Genomic DNA, 21,704 nt, shown 5'->3' with positions numbered 1-21,704 from the left:
GGGGGAAGGGGGGTCTTTGAATCTTATTGAGGACAATAGGGGTCTTTGGAGTCAAAAAGGTTAACAACCACCGATATAGAGAGTACAAAAATTGCAAAGCAAGACAATGACCCTCTAGATTTGCCACTGCACTCAACAACAACCTTCAATCAAACTGTATTTTGAGAAGCAATTTGTACACAACAAAACACCACCTACCCTCAATATCTCCTCCAGGGGCTGAGATTTTGGACATGCATAAGTGCGTTGTGCCAATTACGTCATTGTGGCTAGCGCGATCCCTGAGAAAAGGAGAATGGGAAGGTATGTAAGATAACACATTCACATCATAAACAAAGCAATCCATATTAACATACACTGGTTAGTTAATTTATTTATATAGCACAAAAAAACAACTGTCGCTGACCATTGTGCTCGTTTAAAACAATAAAATAACATAAAAGATATTTACATACAGAAAAAGGAAGCTCAAATAGTCTCATAGTATAAGCCTTCTCTAAAAAGGTATGTTTTGAGTTTTGTTTTAAACAGATTCTGTAGCGATTACCCTACAAGTAAGTTTTAAACACATGAAAGAAAAATTGTACTCACCAATCTAAAATGCGTATCCTCATCTTTTCACACATGGATGGAAACTGGAGTGAAAAACAGACTGTTAATAAATCAACGCATTCTCATCCTAGGGCATCATATAGTGACGCTTTTGACAATGTGTCTTAATCCAAAGCACATGGCACCATTTAGCGTCAATATAACACGCTTCGGTTATGGGTAGGTTTAGGTCTGGGGTAGGGTTAGGGATAGACCACTAGGAGGCGCCTTCTGGCCCATGTATATCTGCGTCTTATATTGACGCTAAAGGGTGCCATATTGAAAGACTTGTTAGGTTGTTCTGTGAGGTGAGTGTATGTCATTTACCCTGATGGGCAAAGTGAGGCTCTGGTTCCACTGAGGGTTGGCATTTTTCTCCAGAATCTTACTACTCATCTAGAAATAGAAAAATATCATATTGGTACCTCTTGAGCAAATTATTAATCCTATAAACCATGACATATAAAATAATAGTCAAAAAAATTACATCATATCTGAAACATTAGGCTTTTATGGCTCATATAGTATGAAATAAGATAATATGGAGCTCATACTTGAAGAGGAAGAGGGGAAAAAAATGTAAGTTTTATTCAGGGGCCCAAAACTGAGCAAAAATATGCTATATTTATCTAATAATTTAAATCAATGAGATCTTTGTAACAGTATAGCAGAATTTTTGCATTAAATGTACTTAAATATAGGTCTCACTAAAAACATGTCAATAATATATCATAGTAAGATGATATTTAAATGCTTAGTTTTATGATCAAAGCTCGTGTTTTGTTTTGTTTTGTGAGGAGCCAAACATGTAATGCAGTGCAATGTAATACATTGACAAAGAATATGTACAAATAAACATTCCTCAAAAAAGTTAGATCTATCATATTTGATACTCACAATTTAACAAGATTTTTCTAAATAAAATAAAAAGAAATATGCATCAAGTAAACCACTGTTGCTTTAGTCCAGTAAATGTTCATCTTAAAATATTACTAACAATAAACAAATTATTCCTTCGTTTACTTAAAAGTAGCACAAAGACTCGTATATCTCAACCTGAATGGGGAGATTTTCAGAATTATACTAAAAGGCCTTTTCCTTGCTTAAAGGTAAGATGACAAAAGGCACATAGCAGATTCTGAACAACAGGCATTTCAGCATTTGATCGTCTTTATCAATTAGAAATTTGAATATCAAATATGCTACGGTGGGTTTTATAGGCTTAATACTTCATGATTCAACCAGTTATAAAGACAGAAGTACCGTTTTGCCTGCAAAGTTGACCTCCACCAATGGATCCACCAAGTTCTTACGATTGGTTTCAAAACCAAGGAAGTGTTTGACATCATCTATAAGAGCATCATCCACTGCCAAAAGAGGAGAGCAGATAAACAGAAGCAAACAGAAAAGGCTTTTCTGTTTGAAAAACAGAAACACACCTACACACAGACGTGTTTGATACTCACTCTGAGGCAAATCATCTGCCCTGTAAACTCTGACAGTAAACGAGGCCCCCCTCAGGGTAAGACCAGCTGGTCTCAACAGGTTCCCCTCTATATCCTCTTTTTCTTCCAGACCCTCTTTCTTATCCATCTAACACACCGAATTGTTGTTTTCAAAAGAATGAGAGAAAACTTTACAATAAGGTTCAATTTGTTAACATGCTGCAGCTAAACCATGCTCGATCTCTCTCTCTCTCTATCTCACTTACCGGAGGTTCATCACCTGCTGCCAGCACACACATGCTGACCTTCAAATAACCTCTGGCCCCTGCAGAAAGATCATCAGGGTCTGACAGCAACAACCATTTCCTGAGAATGGCATGTCCTGTTCAGTGGAATAGAAAAAAAAACTGTTAAATATAAAACACTGGGGTGGATTTTAGCTAAATTTTAGAGGCAACAAGCTTAATTGAGTCTAAAAAAACAAACATGTCCAGAGGTTTGTTTGTTCTGAGACACAATCAAACTGGTGCTTTGGAGAAGAGCAATTAACATCACATTATGACTATGTGGTACTTACGGTGTTCATTATACACCATGCCAACATCCAGCTGAAAGAGAAAACACAAAACCAGCCGTATTATTAGCAAAGCCTGAAATAACAGGCACATGTGTGCTGAAAATTATAGCTCTAAGAAAAAACATGACTGTGACCAGTAAAGAAAATCAAAATAAAGATATCCTGGAACTCACTGGAAATGAGAAGAAACCACCAAATGAAGACAGTGATTAACAAGAGAAGGACAGAGGGAAGAAAAATAAGAAATAAGAGCAAATCTACCTTGAATTCTCCAATAACATAGTCCTTCCGTAGTGACTTGGAGTCAAATACCTTTGAATGGACATAGACAAGATAACTGCAGGTTTTTGTTCAATGAAACAACAACAACATTGATAATGATAATGATATAACTTACGGATAAAAATATAGGTTCATCAAAAAGATCAGAAGGTTTCTCATAGAAGTTTAGAAAGAAATTCTGAAAGAAAAGAATATATGCAAATAATTATTTACATCATCTTATTCCCAGAGTGATAAAACAGGGGGGGGATAGTTACCTCATCAAAAAAAGGATTATTGCCCTTCTTGATGCGTGTTCTCTTCGTCTGTCCTCCAACTGTGACCTTGACGACTGGTTTAATGTTGACACCAGGGAGCTGCCTTCCCTCAATAATGCGCACCCGTACCTAAAATTAACATTCAATAAATAAATGATTCTGGACTTTTGAAATCAAAACAACTCAAATAAATCAGCTAACGATTGAATTATCACATAGGAAATTAAAACACTTTTTAAACACATCTTTGGATAAAACCTTTGCTGAATGCTTCAATTGGTGGTTCTCAACTGGTTTTTTAAGTTTAAATCAAATGGTGACAACACAGTATCAAAACTATTCATGATACAAAAGTAAACAAAACATCCTTAAAATTTGGATTTTATTATAATTTAATAATAACCATTATTCATATTAGCTACTATTGTTGTTACTGCTTATACGTAGTTTTAATGATAAAATGTCATGTTAGATGTCACATTTTATTAATAATAAATAAATAATAAATAATAGTATATTAATAATAAAATGTCCATGTTGGAATCTGACTAATTCAGCAGGCCTCAACCAATGGCAAATTAATTTTACTATAAATTGTTTTGTTAGTTGGATTTTATTGTTTTTATTTAGCATTTTTCTCCACTAATCTTTCATTTGAGTTGAGAATTACTGGCTTAGATGTTCTTGAATATTGTAACTTTTTTTTTTAATTGTCCAGTCAAAATTTTCTAAATCTAAATCAAACTCTTGGTTATCCATGGATCTATTCTACAATCCAACGTTTACGAATGGATTGTCTTACCTTGAGCAAATAAACAAGTTCACAGCCAAAATCATTTTTTGACATATTACACAGTACTTTATATTACCACAAGGTGGCCCTATTTTCAAAGCCGAAGCACAGTGAGAAAATTACAATTCCAAGAGTAGACAGTGATTGTCATGTGATACATATACATTTTTTAATTAGGGAGTCCATTCTGCACTGAGCAATAAGAAAACACTATTAATCGGATTTTTACAATTTATAGACAAAAAGTCATTTTTGTTGTTAGCATATGCCAAAAAACTATATCAAATGTATTTGAAGATTAAACAAGAAGCATATTTTCAGGCATCTGTAGAGACTAGCCACACATGACAAAGCAAATTGTGGATTCATAAACACATACAGCGATGCACACCCTACTTATATACACACCTGGAGGTCCTGGGGTTTGTCAGACAGAGAGGATTTGTTTCCCTGGCGTTTCTTTTTCTTAAGGCCATGGTTAAAGTTCGGTGGAGCCTTCTTGGGTGGTGCTGTAGGGGCCCCGGTGTCCTGCCCCTGTGGCCCTGGTGTAGGTTCAGGCTCCTCCACCACCTCCATCATCAACATGCTCTCAGTATCATCCTCACCCAGAGTGTCCAATGAAAAAACTACACAGTCATATACACAATTCAAATGTTTCACATTACACAAATATGTCATAATGATGCAGCCCTTAGTAAACAAATATAATAATGGGACCTACTGTATATATTATGTTAGTAGACTGACCTGTAACTGTGTCCAGCTCCACTGGGGTGTGCTGGGCCTCTGGGTGTGGAGGAGGCTGGAAGATGGGCACCATCCCTGGAGGAGGAATGTAGGAAACCTGCAGGGTTACTGTGGCCTGGGAGAGGGAACACAGATTGAAGACGTTTTAACACATCTCAGAAAGACTGAAATGAGTGCAGCAGGCGTAATGTTATGGCGCAGCGCCTGAAAATAGTGCCCAGCTTCCAACGTGACCGGGACTAAGTTTGTGTAGTCATCGCGCCTGCTGCACTCATGGTACGGCAGTGAAGTTTCTTGATTATTACGCAGGAATGAGAGTATAGTCATATCAGCCTAGAAAATCGCAACTTTACATTTCCCGTCTGTCTTAGTGCACGATGTAACTACAGAAGAGTCAAGTTTTAAATAGGAAAAATATCGAAACACTTTGGTCATTTTTTGGGGAGAAATGCTAATGGTCTTGTGCACTTCAATGATGTATGCTAAGCTATGCTAAAAGTGGTACCGCCAGAACCGGAGATCGGCTGAGTGGATTAAAAAAATGTAAAACTCAACAATTTAACTCTGGGGGAGTTGTAAAATGAGCATATTTCCAAAAAAAGTGGAGTATCCCTTTAAAGGGTTAGTTCACCCAAAAATGAAAATTAAGTCATTAATTACTCACCCCCATGCTGTACCAACCCCGTAAGACCTTCGTTCATCTTCGGAACACAAATGAAGATATTTTTTATTAAATTTGAGAGCTGTATAACTACCACATTGGCTCCTAAGGGACTGCCTCTTGACGGCCCAGAAAGTCAATGAAGAAAATGTTTAAATATCCCAAGTGACTACCGTGGCTCAACTATATGTTTATCAAGCGACGCGAATACTTTTTGTGCGAAAAAACAAACAAAAATAACGAGTTTATTCGACTATTTCTTTTCTTCCTTGTACAGTAGGCCAGAAACGAGACTTCCTTAGATTTCCACGACGCATGCGTTTAGAATTGCGATCTGCTTACACTACTTCAGATCGCAATTCTCGCGCATGCGTCGTGGAAATCTAAGGAAGTCTCGTTTCTGGCCTATAAGGAAGAAAAGAAATAGTCGAATAAACTCGTTATTTTTGTTTGTTTTTTCGCACAAAAAGTATTCGCGTCGCTTGATAAACATATAGTTGAGCCACGGGATATTTAAACATTTTCTTCATTGACTTTTTGGGCCGTCAAGAGGCAGTCCCTTAGGAGCCAATGTGGTAGTTATACAGCTCTCAAATTTAATCAAAAATATCTTCATTTGTGTTCCGAAGACGAACGAAGGTCTTACGGGGTTGGTACAGCATGGGGGTGAGTAATTAATTACTTAATTTTCATTTTTGGGTGAACTAACCCTTTAAGTCCTCTTGAGATGAAGAGTCAGCAGTGCTGCCCCCTTCTGGGAGAATGGTGCAGGTTGAGTCGGACCCAGAGTAGCCATGCTTTTCCGTGGGGCTTTAGTGGAACAATCCACCCTGCCTTGAATGTTGCGGTTGGACGATTGGTCTGGCCCCAGGTTGGGCCTCTACGCTCAACCTCGCTGCCCCTCTGCACACTCTCAAGCACCTCAGCAGTTTGGGGCTTTGGGTCAACTGGGAAAAGAGCAAGCTCTCCCCTATGCAGAGTATCTCTTTTCTCGCCATGAAGTTGGATTGGGTTAACATGACAGCCATCTCACAACGGAGCGTGCCCAGTTGGTGCTGAGCTACTGTACCTGAACTCATTCAGGGGAAACGGTTTCAAAGACTCCTGGGGAATATGGCATTCGCAGCCACTGTCATGCCACTCGGATTGTAATAACCACCTCAGCACGGCTGAGTACAGAGATGGGCATGGGCATTGCTCGTTATTTTGTATCCGTGTATCATTGCTAAATGTCAAATTGAAAAATGACTTATCAAAGTTCTAAATGAAGATGTAGCTGTTTTGGGAGGGGTGGGAAAGAAAAGTTACATGATGGAGTTGTTTTTGAGATAAGGCCGGCGTCAGGGTGATACCTTATAATGTACTTTCCTGTAATTATTTCCGGTTTCAGCTATTTCAAGAGCACAAGGATGCAAACGAGCTAAGAAAACCAACTCCACCTTTCCCTCTCCTTCGTTCTCTATCACCCAACGTCAAACTACACACATAAATAATCACACAATTCCAGGAAGTGGCACTCTGTTGTGTAAGAAATAGCCTTGTAGTATTTCTTTTCTTAAATCATATGTGGGACAGGGTTGGCCTGAATTTGAGATTCAAGTGACTGTTGTAGACATGAACGTGGGATGTTGCTACCAACAATAAAGGTCCAGGCTTTATATCATATGTAGTTCCATCACTCAATGTAAATGTAAACATGACAATGTAAAATGAAATGTGAAAACAAAACAGAGAAACGCACCCCAGTGTTGTTCCTTTTCGTGTCTACTAGGGACACAGTGAAGGTAGCAGCTAGGTTTGGAGAGTTGAGCACATCTCGAAGAGCTACTCGACACTCCCCCAGAAACCTGTGTAGATACACAAAGGGTTATTTTAACAACTGACGTGCCATTTAAAGATGATTAACAATCTGATGCATAGAAATAACACACACACAGTTACTAAAGCTAAAACAACTGTGACACATGACAAGTCATCTTGTCTGACCCTGAATGACAGATTTTTCATTGTCTGGACAGCTTTTCTAAAAATTGCGTTTCTTGTTGCTTTCTGAGGCTCAGATAAGGTTTGAAAGGAAAGAGAAGACATGACAAAACCGCCCTGACTCACTTCCTGTGGGCATTCCATTAAATTCAATTGGCTTTTCCTTCCTTTTCTTTTACTCCTATTACTTTATTCAATCATTAAAGTGACAGAATTTCACCAAAAAATTCTGTTGATATAAAATTCACTGACCCTATTTTAATCTCTATTATGTCTTTGTGAGTAAGCATTTACTGGGTATTTAGTATATCATATTTTGAGACAAAGACTATGAACGGTCAATACATTTTCCTAGGTCTAACATTTGTTACCAATGGAGTTAAACGACAAAACTGAATTATAGGTCAAATGATGTAAAAGGATTCTTTAAAACCATCAAAAGTGACAGTAATGTTATAAAAAAAAAAGTAATGTTTTTTTTTTAACTTTCTACTCATCCAAGGATGAAAAATGTAGCATGGATTCCACAAAGAAATACTAAGCAGCACATCTGTTCTCAACATTGCTTTGTATTGACAGGATGTTAAACTACAATTTAAAATAAATAAAAAATTAAATGAAAAGGTCCTCCACATAATCAATACTTGCATGCGTATCAAAATAGCTTTATTAACAATATTTCGGTTCCATGACCTTCATCAGGCATATGTAATAAAATAAATTAAAATAGAAAACCGTTATTTTAAATTGTAATAAAATTTCACAAAATGACTGATATTGCTGTATTTTTTCAGCATTGGTGAGAATAAGTTATATTGCTTGGAAACATCTCGGTTACATTTGGTAACCCTCGTTCCCTGAGGGAGGGAATGGAGACTTGGAGAGTTAGGTCATGTCTGACCAATATGAATCTCTCTATAGGTCCCCTGCCCTCTTGATACGTAGTATTTAAGTGACTGACACTTAAATTAAGTTCCCTATTGGTCAGAGTGGGATTCTGTAGTAGATCAAAGACTGTATAATGTAATATAGATACTGTGATAATAATGCCTATGATTTTAAAACCATAGCCACTTATTGGGGTGACATTCAAGACCTTTATGAATGTACAAAGTAAAATCAGATTTATTAAGTCCTTTATCAGCCTAATGTCATGGGTATTAGAAAAAAAGGCCAGTTGCGAACCACTTCTGGTCACGATGAGGAATATTGCGAGACTGTTTACCACATTCCACACTTATACCACAAGTCATTTAAACAATGGCGCATTCCATAAATTCTACAGCTCTCCCAACTGAATTGTTAAGCAATTGTTTTATGTCGGTAGAGAAGTGGATTTGCATATTATTCTCAGACACATTCTTACATTCTCATGAACAGAAAAGGAAAGAGAGAGAGAGAGAGACCTTACCTATTCCTGCCCATTTTCTCATGGTCCTTGACAACAACATGAAGCTCTGCTGCAGAATCTAAAGGAACTCCCTTCAAGTCCCACTCAAAGCCCTGGAAGAAAGAAAAGGGAATGATGGAAAAGGAACAGAATGACGACTTGGAAAATATTTATAAAGATCATTATGGTAACAAGAAGTATTAGTGGTTCATTGATATTACTCAATTGGATGTAAGAATCAATTAACCTACCTCATTCCAGACAGGACTGACATTATTTTTGATGACTTTGGTCTTCTTTTTTGTTCCTATAAGAACATGAAAAAAGGAAAAGTACAGTTGTGGTATCAGTATGTGTTTATGAGTTTTTCATGAGATATACACTACTGTTTAAAAATTCCAAAACAAAGATTTGAAAAATGATTTGATAAGGGAAACATCTTCAGATAGGGCATATGAGGACAGTCTATCTGACGTAAAAAAATTTTGCAGTGGCTGGCCTCCAATAAATTCCTTGATGAAAATGTTTCAGTGAGAGGAAGATGGACAATGGGTACTAACTTCCACCTGACAAATACAGATGAAAGATTTCCACAGGAACACAAATTAGGCTTGAAATTGAGCCTGAATTGGTGAAGGACAATTAATGGTTGCTCTAATGAGCAGACAGATATTTTCAGTGTGTTTTTAGACCTCTTGCTACATTAGAGCTAAAGTAGCCACAAGTAGGCTACCAATAGTATGGCATATCCATACAAATCACCACTGGTCAGTCACGCTATAAAGTGTTTTAGGAAAGAGCTCTGTTTGTCTTCCTGTTTTGATCTTAGACGTCAAGAGGTGTGAATAAAGCAAAAACAAGGTCATTTGGTAGATATACACTCAGTTGCATTATGGGAAAACCCTGAAATAGACCTAGAGCCAGAAAAGGAAAACAAAAGATTGAGGAAAAAAAAGCAAACACTGGCATGCTTTTACATCCTTGACCAGAATGTGATGGAAACTGGTTGGAATCTTCTTAACCATCTGACCCTCAAAGTCTTGGGCTTTATTTGGTGTGTATTTCAAAAACACATCCGATACTATCAATGGGTGGATACAATCTGAGAAATAGCCAGGAAACCATACCTTTGAGAAGTACGAGTTTAAAAAAAAAAAAAAAAAAAAAAAACTGAGATGCTGGAGTATCAGTCTAAATACATTTATTCAGTGTTAATGTTGTCCAAAGAACCGGTTCTTCAGTACCAAGTCAATCCTTAAATTTAAAAAAACTGCATTACTGTTAGTACTGAGTTAATCCGTCTATTGTGACCTATTGTTGCGACAGGAGTAAACCTGAATCAACACAGAAAGCATAATCCATATACAAAATGATGCACTAATCAATGTCATCAGTGTTAATACCAGTTCAACTTTTACTAACTTGGAATATTAGCCGTCCCTTTTTTGACTGGGTCTGCCTTTATTATGATGCATACTTGTCAGTCACGCATTTATTTGTACTATATTTCAAGTTTTGCTGTATAATTCCATTGCTCTTTTTGCTTCTCTTTTCAAAATGTATGTGTGATGTGTCAATTTAAAATACCTATTAATTCATTACAGATATCTTAAATAGTATTTAGACTAGTCAAAATGTATTTAGAGATTTCCCAAATTGAATTTCTCACTAGAGTAACTATAATTGCAGATATCTGTAATCATGATTCTGACTTGTCAAATATAATAAAAAATTCTAAAATATTTATGTTTTTATATAAATTATATTTATGACTATAATTTTATATGCCAATTTATATAAGCAGTCTGTTGACAGCATAAAAAGTTTTCTCTTTTCAACACGTTGCATTATTGCCAATTACAGACATGTTAGTTGAGCGTATGAACGCAATGTTTTTTTAAGGTACACTATGCAGCGGTTAAAAAACAAAACTGCATGTATTTTGCGGAAGAATAGTATTTTGGTTTTGCTTCGGCTCTGCATGACTGTGCAGATGAATATGATTATCCTAAAGCATTCACTAGGCTTTAAGAGATAGAACCAGCTTAGATGGAAGTATCTCCAGGTGAAGATATTACTGTAGCTAAACACATTAACAGACACGATACTTCCTTGAAAATAAATTCCAGCACAGCACTACAGCAAATCCATATTGAAATGACCCTTCACATTAATGCTTTACAATGAAATCTGTTAGAGAACTACCTATGGAAATTTATCTGTTCAATAAAACACCCAATTCAACTGCTGAGTTACAAAAACACCATCTCTGTGTCCCTTCTACAACATTTCAAGTCCTTGTTCTCACCATCTCCGAAAAGCCAAGCTAATGTTGATTCTTGAGATTGAGATTTAGTGTGCTAACCAACGCCACTCCTACACCATACAAGCGTCGAAGTAGCCAGAGCAACCTTGTGAGAAACCATCCCGTTAGGTCTAAATATAAACACTAATCATGGGCTTACGATGGTATGACAAAACAAATTTTGGAAGAAGGATTCACATTTAAATTTGGTTCATTTTGAACCAAAAAGTTACAGTGTGCCTTTAAGTTTGTCATAATCTGTTAAAAAAAAAAGTCTGAATAGATCCATGCATTGGATTGACAGTGTATTGAACAAGACCTGTCACTTGCTCTTTACCTGGAATTTGTTTTTGAACTGTAAAATTTGGTAATGGTACTACTGACCAAAGTGTTGGTATGGTGACAACACTAGTTTGTATTAAACACAATCTAGATCTGATCTCTAGATGCAGAAGATACTGATACGATACCAGTTCAGCACTGCCAATAGTCTACATTTATCTGTACAAAGTCTCATTCTGTATCTCTCTCTCTCTGTATCTCTCTCTCGCACAGTCTGCATATATTGTTGCTTACTCAGAGCTCAAACTAAGGACTCTGGCAGTTGGACCGGGAGGATGATTTGCTTCTGTGATGTCTATAAATGGAGATGGTATTTGAAACCATGCCTGAGGATAAAAACACTTACTGCAGCTACTTTTATGTCTTCCATCCTCTCTCCCTAACATTCACATAGACCGGAAGACACGCTGTATACACAAACAAATAATAAGGAAAACACAAGATTGTTCTGATTACAATGCAATCAGACCAGTTAGTAAATTGGCTGCAGTCTGAAACTAAAACCTAAAGATGCATATCTATAGAATTATTAGAACAAAGTAAAAACAAATAATAAAAAGGTGTGACCGCGTGTTACAACCACAAGCCCTAAAGTGACCTAATAGTAGTGACCTACTAATTGTTCAATTCAGAATAAAGGCCAGAACACCTTATTTTCCTCCAATTGTTTGGTGTCATTGTTCATAGAGTGGATAGAGTGACTCAGTATCTGTTTCTGACAGAATGAGGGGAAGCCTTTTCATTACATGATAAAGAGGTGGAAAAAGAGATGACCCTCAGTAATGATACAGAGAGGAAGTTCTCAAGCTATGGCATAAATGCACGGAAAAGGGAGTTTAATGAATCTTTCTAACCAAATGTAAATGAATGTAACGAACAAAAAATGAATAAGGTAACAAGAGAATGAATGAACAAATAAACAAATGAACAAATCAGGGTTTGTTCACAAAACATTTTTTTATTGTGCCATTAATAGAGTGCCGAAGTTATGATGTCACTTTGTAGGACAACTCGGAAGTTGGGGCGCAGGGGTTCCCTCCATTGAAAAGCTATAGACTTTCGAAAAATCGCAAAAAATAAGATCTGTGTTCAACAAAGAGTTGTGACCCTTACACGTTTTGTCTATCAAGATAATCTTTACAAGTTAACCCAAAATGTATACATTTTGAAGTCTAAAAAAAGGGGAAAAAAAAAAACAAAAAACACAAGCGTTGTGTTTTATGTCATAGATCAAAAAGTGAAAATATATCGCCTGAAATAAAGTCTGTGGCTTTGTTAACCATAGACCTTATTTCAGGCGATTTCGAAAAAACCCATTCAAAAAACCATTAGACTTTAGGGCGAGGGAACCAGAAGTGCTAAAATGCTAACTCACTTTCGCGTTTTGGCCAACAAAGTGACGTCATAACTTCGGGCACTCTATTGCTCATGTCCACCCTCATGTCATTGCCAAATCCATAAGACATCATTAAAGAAATCGATATGACTGCAGTAACTTTAACGGTAACCTCAGTTATATTAAGCGACGGGGATGCAGTTTGCGCAAAAAACAACAACAACAACACTTTACTGCTTTATTTACAAAATATTTATCTGCAGCGTGTTCATGATAGCACCACACGGTGCAAAGTTGCAAAGGCTGTCAATGGAGGAACAGAAAACTCTCAGATTTCATCAAAAACATCTAAATTTGTGATCTCGACATGAGGCTGAGTAATTAATGACAGATTTTTTTTTAAAACTTGTTAACAAGAACAAAAGTATTAAACATATTGTTTGTTAATTGAAATAAGGTTTACATAAAATAAAATAGATAAATATTAGATGGAAAAACTAAAATGACAAACAAATTAACTGAAATAATAAGGCTAATAATAAGGCTAAATAGAAGTATATAAAGTTTTTAATGACAATTTGCTAAAACAAACTAAAATTTAAATAAATCTAAAATGAAAAATAATTTAAAATATGAACACTATAATAGAAATAATGCTAAAATAACACTGCAACAAATGAATGAATGAATGAATGAATGAATGAATGAATGAATATATAGCCAGATATAACCAAATTAGTGCTACAACAATACAGCTCTATTTGTAAAAACCAAAAGAATATATCAGTCACAAACTATATCCAAATGAAAAGTTTTCCTGGATATTGATGAAAACTGTTTCCGAAGATAATGATCACCAATGATCTGCTAAATAACACAGGCAGGAACTGCATTGTTTTTCTGAGCATCCTCCAAAAGCATATCAGTAAATAAACAAATTAAGTCATGCTCAAAACAAAACTTCAACTTTCTTAACTTAATATTTATTAACTTAATTATACTCATGTGATTTTGTTGCTTTGTAATAATTGAGAATCGAATGGGATCACAATATTAGAAAGTGAAGGATTGTGTTGCTATGGCAACTCGGAATACAAAAACACTTCAAGCTCATTAATCCCACACACTCACAAACGCATGTTCCTGTACATCACTGTGCTGAAACAGGAAACATTGAACAATGAAAGGAACTGCCACTCAGTTTACAAGGTAGTCTAAAACCAGTGTCCGTCACATTCATTCATTCATTCATTTATTCAACACAAGAACTTATAAAATTATTAACAGAGCTCAGATCTATCCAGAAATCTTTAAGAATATCTATTTTCCAGTGATATAATAGCATCACTCTGCTATTGACTGTAATGATCTATTGATCTATCTAGAGTAAAGATATCAAAACATTTGTCATGTCAGAGATCTGCTATCTCTACCTCTCGACAAATGTCAGAAGGACCTGTCACAATGGTTTACATAAAACTAACATGAAATTATTCATTCGTTGGGTAAAATAGTAATATTTTTAGTAAAGGGGAACACCAAAGTTCATGCTCTAAATGTTTCTATTCAAGTTTGAAATTAAAATTCCTGATAATTTTACATAAGCATCCACAATTAGCATCCATCACCCCGAAAGAGTCTCAAAGAGTGAAATCCGAAGACTTTTTCATGCACTCAAACCCTGTCAATCATGTTTTTGGTGTCAATTACCTCTGAATGTGATGCTAGCAAGTGGGTCGCTATGCCTCTCCCCCTTTTCTACGTTTCTCAGGTTGGTCGCCCTCTGTAGCAAACACCTCAACATGCTGCCTTGATGCCCAAACTCTCCAACAAGAAACAGGCCAAACTAGCATCAGACCACAGAAGAGGGACAGATCCCGGCAGGACCCGGACAACGGTTTCTCTGAAGATAAATGCGTCCTGTGATCTTAAAGTCCAAAGCTGAAGATGAGTGTGATGTCCAGACTGGAATGTATCAGAGGTTGTAAAAGCCCACCACTATCCTGAGAAAATCAATTTCTGCCTGCGTCTTTGATAAGACGTCTGAATTGATAAATGAGTTTCGCAATCTTTCCTTACAAGCACTTCTTACGTGTGTACACAGAGACTGTCATGTAGGGACTTAGTACTCTGGACCACACTTTCCTCTCCAGTGACCCTGCCCATAACTCAAGAGGAAATTTAAACATTTCCTGCAGCTAGTTGTTCTCTCTCCTTATCAACATTTTCTCTCACTATATTACTTCTATTTGTGTTAAGAAACCTTGAGGAACATAAAATCTTTATAAAACGCAGTGAACAACATCTCGTAACAATTAGTGTAAGCAAAGGTATTTGCGGATTTAATGTTACCTGTACATCGATATACTAAAATCCACTCATTAGGCACTTACGCACATCAGTTTACCATAGAGAGTTATTATATTATGTTAGTCTGTTATACTTCAGAGTTTCTGTGGTCTCTATGAGGCTTTATACTGGTTAGCTGACATTTCCAGTTGAGGAGCACCACCTACTGCCATGACTCAGTTATAAAGCCTGAATCCTCATTTCTCAGTCTCTTAAAGCTTGTTTTGTTTTTATGTTAAAATACTTTCTACAATCCTTAATATGCATAGACAACTAGAAGTTGATTTAGCTGGAAAAAAAGAACACTACTTTGGCACTAAATATAAAGCCTCTTAACCAGCCTGACAGAGGAAAAGTGGCTCAGCTTGAGTCTGGGGAGTGACTCTCCATTTGACCGACCAATCGCAGATGGAGGGAATGTTCACGAAAGTGAGGTCTTATTTTTGCAAAACACTTTGGTTATGCTATCCTACACAGCTTACATAAACCATCCACAAAAAATGGATTGAGATGTTATGCTAAATGTACACATTTACATCTTTCCACAGACTTTGTAGTGCTGCTCAGAGGCGGCATGAACGCATTTACACAGCAAAAACTGTTTACTAATAGATATTGAGATGGGTTAGAGAAAGCATAATTTAGTCTGACACTGCAACTTTACACTGAATTTTGAGCATAGACCTGCCTTAACTCAGCTGTGTATCAGGGTGGCTACACACTGTAAAAAAAAATATTGATGGTTTAACTTAAAAAAGTAAGTAACCTGGTTGCCTTAAAATTTTAAGTTCATTGAACTGGAAAAAGTGAGTTAATACAATGAAGGAGATTAATTTAACCATCAGAAACTCAAAATTATATGTTATCGGAACTAAATAAATTATTTAAGTTGATTTGACAAAAGAAAAAAATGTTGTGATTACTACACTGTAAAAAAATATTGTTGGTTTAACTTAAAAAAGCAAGTAACCGGGGTTGCCCTAAAATTTTAAGTTGATTGAACCGGAAAAAGTGAGTTAATACAATGAAGTGGATTAATTTAACCATCAGAAACTCAAAATAATAAGTTATCTCAACTAAATAAATTATTACAAAGTTGATTTGACAAAAGAAAACATGTTGTGATAACAAATCTTGAAAATATTTTTCACAGTAAATTTAAGACTTTTTAATACCACTTCTAAATTAAATTTAAGACCAAAATATACAGTAATATTTCCAAGTAAACACACTGTCTGTTCAAAAATATGGTGAAATGACAATAACCAATTGTCAATTGCGTACGTGCGGTCACCTGTGGTGGAGTACAGTGGAATGAAAAGAAATATAGAAGGCATTTTTATAAATGTCTTAAGCCTTGTATGTTTTAAATAATAAATTAGGCTATAATGAAATACAGGGGATTTAGTCAAAACATGGGTCATTATCTAGATTTCTGCATTTGAATTGATAGATCCAAAACCTCAGCAATAAAAGATGGCACAGCAGCACAGATCAAATCAGTAAAATGAACACACTCTCATTATAGTTAAAGTTATTCTAAAACACACCACTCAATGGATGTAATGGAAGGTAATGCTCTTTTGTATTGATGGTGGTTTACAGTGGCACTTTAACATAGCCATCTCTGATTGTGCCTGCTGGAATATTATTGCCTCATGACTACAACAATGACAAGCCTTCTATTGAGCAAACCATCTGCATTACCCAAGAAACACAGAGGGTATAACCCCTTAGGGGGGAATGAACTCCTACTCGTGTCTGTGAGGGGGGAGATAAACAACATTTGGTGCTCAAGAAACATTCTTATAATTATCAATGTTGAAAACAGATGTGCTGCTAAATCATTTTGAGGAATCCATAATGATTTTTTTTTTTATCGTCTTTACGGTCACTTTTAATGCATGCTTGCAATATCATTTCTATTTTAAAAAGTCTTATTGACTTTTGAATGGTAGTATATGTTTTTGTCTTAATGGTCTCATCTCAATATATTTATAAAAATAAGTCAAAGAAACCAACCAACAGAACACCTGGCTGACACAAGAGGAGCCTCGCTGGCCTGTCTCATGAATTATGGGCCCCTAAAAGCTTCGAACGTAAAGCAAACAGGAGCCCCACATTGAACCAAACTGTGATGACATAGCATCTCTTAGAAACACAGAGCAGCACTGCAGCACTCATTCAGACACACATATTCCAAGTGCAACAGGACACCCATAAACATACACGAGAGAGAGAGCGAGAGACTGCAACTGCTTTTCCAATAATAGCCCGCTTGATGGAATGTCGAATGTAGGAAGACTGACAACAAGGCAGTGAAAGAGAATGATTGTGATTGTGCAGAAAAGAAAGTGCCAGTCTAAGCAAACTCCCTACAACATATTTGATATAATACCCTTCCTCATTTGCCCTGGTCTGGCTCCTACCTTCATAAGTGACGGTGCAGTAGGCATCGCTAATGTCCTCATCATGCGTCAGCACATTCTCTGCGCACAGGATAAACACACGCAGCATGGGTGGACAGTGGTTACAGCAGGATCCGCTACTAGTAACACTTGTGAGTCACAGTACAGCGCACTGTGGTCCCGCACAGAGATGGACCACTGGGGGTGTGTCGGGATCCTAAATAAGTCCCCAAAGAATCAATTTCACTCTAAGACTAGAAAATGAAAATAGATGAAGAGAAGAGAGAGAAAGAAAGAAAAGCTGTGCTACAAACTGTGCGTAGGACAGCAGTCTGATGGGAGCTGATGTAGTTGCTGCCCCTCTTCCTGGCAGCTTGCACACACTCACACACACTGGCTCTAATGCCCCCGAGTCTGACTCATACACACTCTGTCCTTTCAATCACAGACTGCAGCTCCTCTTAAAGGCACAGGATGCTTTTGGTCAGCACCTGTTAAAGCAACTATGACTCAAAGGTTTTGGGAAGTTCACTTCTCCTGCTGTCTGTCTCAAGTAAACCTCTCCTTTAGAAAACAACGGAGATTATAAATCATTATAAATAAATTTGAACATCAATAACAATGTTATTAGGCCAATAAATTATTGTTCACTTTACAAAATACTTATAAGGTTGTACACTTAAAATTTAAGTCATGCAAGCAAAAATGGTTTGACAGTGTCAATGGCCAAAAACATCCACCCAGAGGACACTTTTAAGAATGTGTGATTCCAATTTAAATGATTGAGTTTGAGTATTAACATTTCTTACAAACACGAAGCCATCCATCCATTCTCCAAACCACGTGTCCTCTGTAGGGCCATGGGAAAACATTGAGACATAATCTCTAAAACAATGCGACTCAGTCTTAAAGTTATTTAGCATTCATTTTTTTAATATTTTAAAAGCATTAAATAGGGATGTTCAATGTCCAATAGAATACCTGGGTTTGTGGCTATGTACTGTACACTGTAAGAGGAATATATATTATTATTTCTTATGTGTATTCGATCAATTTCACTGCTTATACAAGATCAATTTTGTTAATCTTACATGAGTTACATGGATTTCTTTACGTAACATTTAAATCATGAAAAGATATAATGTGTTTGACACATATACATGTGTGTGTAAAACAGAGTTTTTATTTCTGTATTGAAAACAGATATTCTATCTTTATAGTTTATTAAGATGTGCTTCTGGTAGAGGGATTAGGGAAGGATGACAAAAGTAATGGTTTCAAAAAAAGTGTTAACTGTTTAAGAAAGTAAGGGGACAGAAGGTTAATTGTTGCTGCCCAACGGAGTTTATGGCAAACATGTAAGGGTTAGATTTGACTGATAAATATAGAGATGTTGTAAGTTTTATGAGGCCTTACATTTAAATACTTTTCCGTTCAAATCTAACCCTTATGTGTATAGCATGCCAAAACCCCTGTCGGTCAGTGATCTGCTGAAACCTTCAGTTCAACTACTGAGCAGGGTCCCTCAATTCCATCACACTCTTGGTAGAAGACTCAGATATATTGCCATTTTATCTCTTTTCTCTTTCTCTTCCTCTCTGGTGTTACAAGTTTGATCTACAAATGCTGATAGAAGCAACTTGCGAATAATGCCTCTTTCTGCAGTCAAGGTCAGTAGGCCTGGGGAGAGTCTAGGGAATCAGATAAAATGTTTCCAAATAAAAATGTATTTAAGTATGTCAGGTGGGCATATTATGTAATGTTGAGTGGATGAAGATGAAATGGAAAGTGAACATCTATAATAAAGGGAAGTAGTAGGCCTGTTCATTTGTCTATCAAATCATTTTTGTACTCTGGTTTGCATAGAGCTCATTTGTAGCTCTATGAGATTTGTTTGAGTTGTAAGAGAGACTGCCCTGGATAGTGATTTCAGATAAATACATTTTATTTGTAAACCATAACAACGTTCTGGCATCTTGTGTGTTCGGTATCCGCTCTTTTTAACCCAATAGATATTGCAGTGAATTCGAACTAACATTGTGTTTTGAACATTGTAGGCTGCTTTGTGGAACGCTTTCCTAAAAATGAAACTGAAGTTATGATAGTGTTCTCCTCCCTATTGTGACGAACTGTATATTCATGTGTGAAACGGCTTCTCGAAATAAGATCAAATGTAGGGCAGGACTTTGAAACGGGATTTTGTTTATTTGGAATTGATTGGACCTGTATTTTGTTATGGTTTGCTTTTGCTGTGATGTCACGTGAGTGACAGGTTGTCCCGACCTCACATCAGTAAACACATCATCCGAAGAAAAGAGAGTATGAGAAGAGGGATTCTGATTTTGATAAAAGATTAGTTGGACACATGAATTCAAAAAATAATGCTGTGCATCGATAAACCATTTATAATAAATACTCCATTACTGTGTCCTTTTTCCCTCTTTCCCTGTGTTTTGCAGTGTACCACATAAAGAAAAGAGAAACGATCTCAGCACGTTTACATATATAATTAACAAGTAATCATTTTTAATATGCGGTTAACTATCAGAATGTTTTGTGAGTTGATTTGGTTTTAGAATGCTGGTGTCACTCTCATAAATTACTAAATAGTGTACAGGATTAAGCACTAAAAGGTGAATTGACAATCAAATTTACCAACCTAAATAAGGAATTCGACTGTGATAGGGCTTATACTTTTTATAGACATGGCACTAATTTAAAGATGATAACAAAATACATCAGGGGCCGTTTTCACAAAATAAAATGTTAAGGCTTTTTTTTATATACTGTATATGCTCATCCATATAATGGTAGTGAATAGCAACCAATGCGACTTATATATTCCAAGTGGGTTGGGGGTGTATAATAGGGTTTTGTGAAAAACAAACCAAACTTTAATGTATTATTTAATGAAAATCCTGACTTTGGATACTGGTCTTCTGTGAAGTTCACTCCAACTTGCCCATTAAAGACAAGTTGTGACATGAAATACAATGCCTTGAAATTCCAAAGAATTATCTGTGTACTTTCTTCACTGAGGTAAATCTCTCTAGACAGGAACTCATATACCTCAAATACCTCAGATAAAAAAGTACACAGAATGTATTTTATGTCACATTATTATTAGGTTGATTTCTCACAACTCTTTTTCTGGGTGAGTCGGAGTGATCTGCAGCTCTAATATAGTCTCAGAAATGTGTGCCGTGCACAAACAACCGAAATCTTGATTTTCGTTAAATAATAGGCTACATTCAATTTAATTTAAACTACATTAAGTTTCAGTAATGCCACCAGCACCAGCAAAGAAACAACAAAGGAATAGTTAAAGGCATAGGTAAGTCCTGTTGACATTTGGGATCGTATGACGTAAAGAGGATTTAGCACACACACCTTTACAATAAAGTGAAAGTGAAACTGTATCACCTTAAAAACCTTAACTTTACTGAACATTAAGTTATTCAATCTTTGGTTTTAAATAGCACGAACAATCAGTTCTACTTTGTATTTTCTTCTGAAAGTCCGAGGCAACGCTAATACACAGATGAGAGGAATGAGAGTTCATTCATACGAGAAAACACGTTGAGCACTATTGCCAAGCGTTGCAGCGTTCATAAAGCTTTTGTTATCCGTTGGTAGATACACAGATTTTTCTTAAATACATTTTTAATTAAATGTATTGTATTTTAATCAAATGTAATCAAAACTCTTTGCTCAAACAATGAGCTGGAGCAGGGGATCACTGAGCTGAAGAGCTCTCTGAGCTCTCACACACTAAAGAGTGTATTTTACTCAGTTATATTCACTATTTCTTTACTCAGTAATATTCAATGTTCTTTAACCAGAGGAAACCACGTGCTCGTGGATTTCCTCTCACTTGCATTCTTGCATCTGCATCTGCAGTCAAGCCCTGGACCAACAACAACAATACTACTAACAAAATAATATGTACCTTTACCTACAGTAACTGGGGTAGGGCAAGCCTGAATAATCTGAAGACAAGAGCCACTATCCTACTCGTATTATTTCTTTCAATAATTCCAGCAAGGTTAAAATGACATTTTCTTTATAACATACAATTATAAACACAGAATAAAATAACACTTTACAACTATGTATATATTTAAGTTTCATTTTTTTAAATTACCTTTAATAAGGAGTCTGTTTGTTTGAATGCACTTAAAATGAAGCATAATAATTTAGAAGAAATAAAGGGACTATTACAAATATATTTGCAAATA

General features: G+C 36.2%; 1 protein-coding gene across 18 annotated transcripts in view; it reads right to left on the bottom strand.

Annotated features, from left to right (window-relative positions):
* The window catches only part of dysf (dysferlin, limb girdle muscular dystrophy 2B (autosomal recessive)), a 78,775-nt gene that overhangs the window by 56,247 nt on the left and 824 nt on the right, over window positions 1–21,704 (bottom strand). For 6 of the 18 annotated variants that reach the window (XM_039658808.2, XM_089129653.1, XM_089129652.1 and 3 more), the window contains exons 1-16: window positions 14,420–14,852; window positions 8,978–9,033; window positions 8,748–8,839; window positions 7,095–7,200; window positions 4,693–4,807; window positions 4,354–4,571; window positions 3,153–3,281; window positions 3,011–3,073; window positions 2,875–2,925; window positions 2,614–2,644; window positions 2,303–2,418; window positions 2,058–2,184; window positions 1,855–1,958; window positions 919–987; window positions 592–635; window positions 199–281 (exon numbers count right to left, since the gene is read on the bottom strand). In XM_039658808.2, coding sequence (XP_039514742.2) covers window positions 199–281; window positions 592–635; window positions 919–987; window positions 1,855–1,958; window positions 2,058–2,184; window positions 2,303–2,418; window positions 2,614–2,644; window positions 2,875–2,925; window positions 3,011–3,073; window positions 3,153–3,281; window positions 4,354–4,571; window positions 4,693–4,807; window positions 7,095–7,200; window positions 8,748–8,839; window positions 8,978–9,033; window positions 14,420–14,513 — 1,498 coding nt within the window. In that variant the 5' untranslated portion in view covers window positions 14,514–14,852. Of the gene's footprint in view, window positions 1–198; window positions 282–591; window positions 636–918; window positions 988–1,854; window positions 1,959–2,057; window positions 2,185–2,302; window positions 2,419–2,613; window positions 2,645–2,874; window positions 2,926–3,010; window positions 3,074–3,152; window positions 3,282–4,353; window positions 4,572–4,692; window positions 4,808–7,094; window positions 7,201–7,286; window positions 7,381–8,747; window positions 8,840–8,977; window positions 9,034–14,419; window positions 14,866–17,487; window positions 17,846–21,704 lie in introns of those variants that run through there. The other 12 variants (XM_089129649.1, XM_039658817.2, XM_089129651.1 and 9 more) reach the window with 6 other exon arrangements.

The sequence above is a fragment of the Pimephales promelas genome, chromosome 1 (assembly GCF_988280905.1).
Source record: "Pimephales promelas chromosome 1, fPimPro1.hap1.1, whole genome shotgun sequence".
In the NCBI taxonomy this organism is placed as follows: Eukaryota; Metazoa; Chordata; class Actinopteri; order Cypriniformes; family Leuciscidae; genus Pimephales; species Pimephales promelas.
The sequence above is the reverse complement of the archived record's forward strand: the minus strand, read 5'-3'. Positions and strand labels throughout refer to the sequence as shown.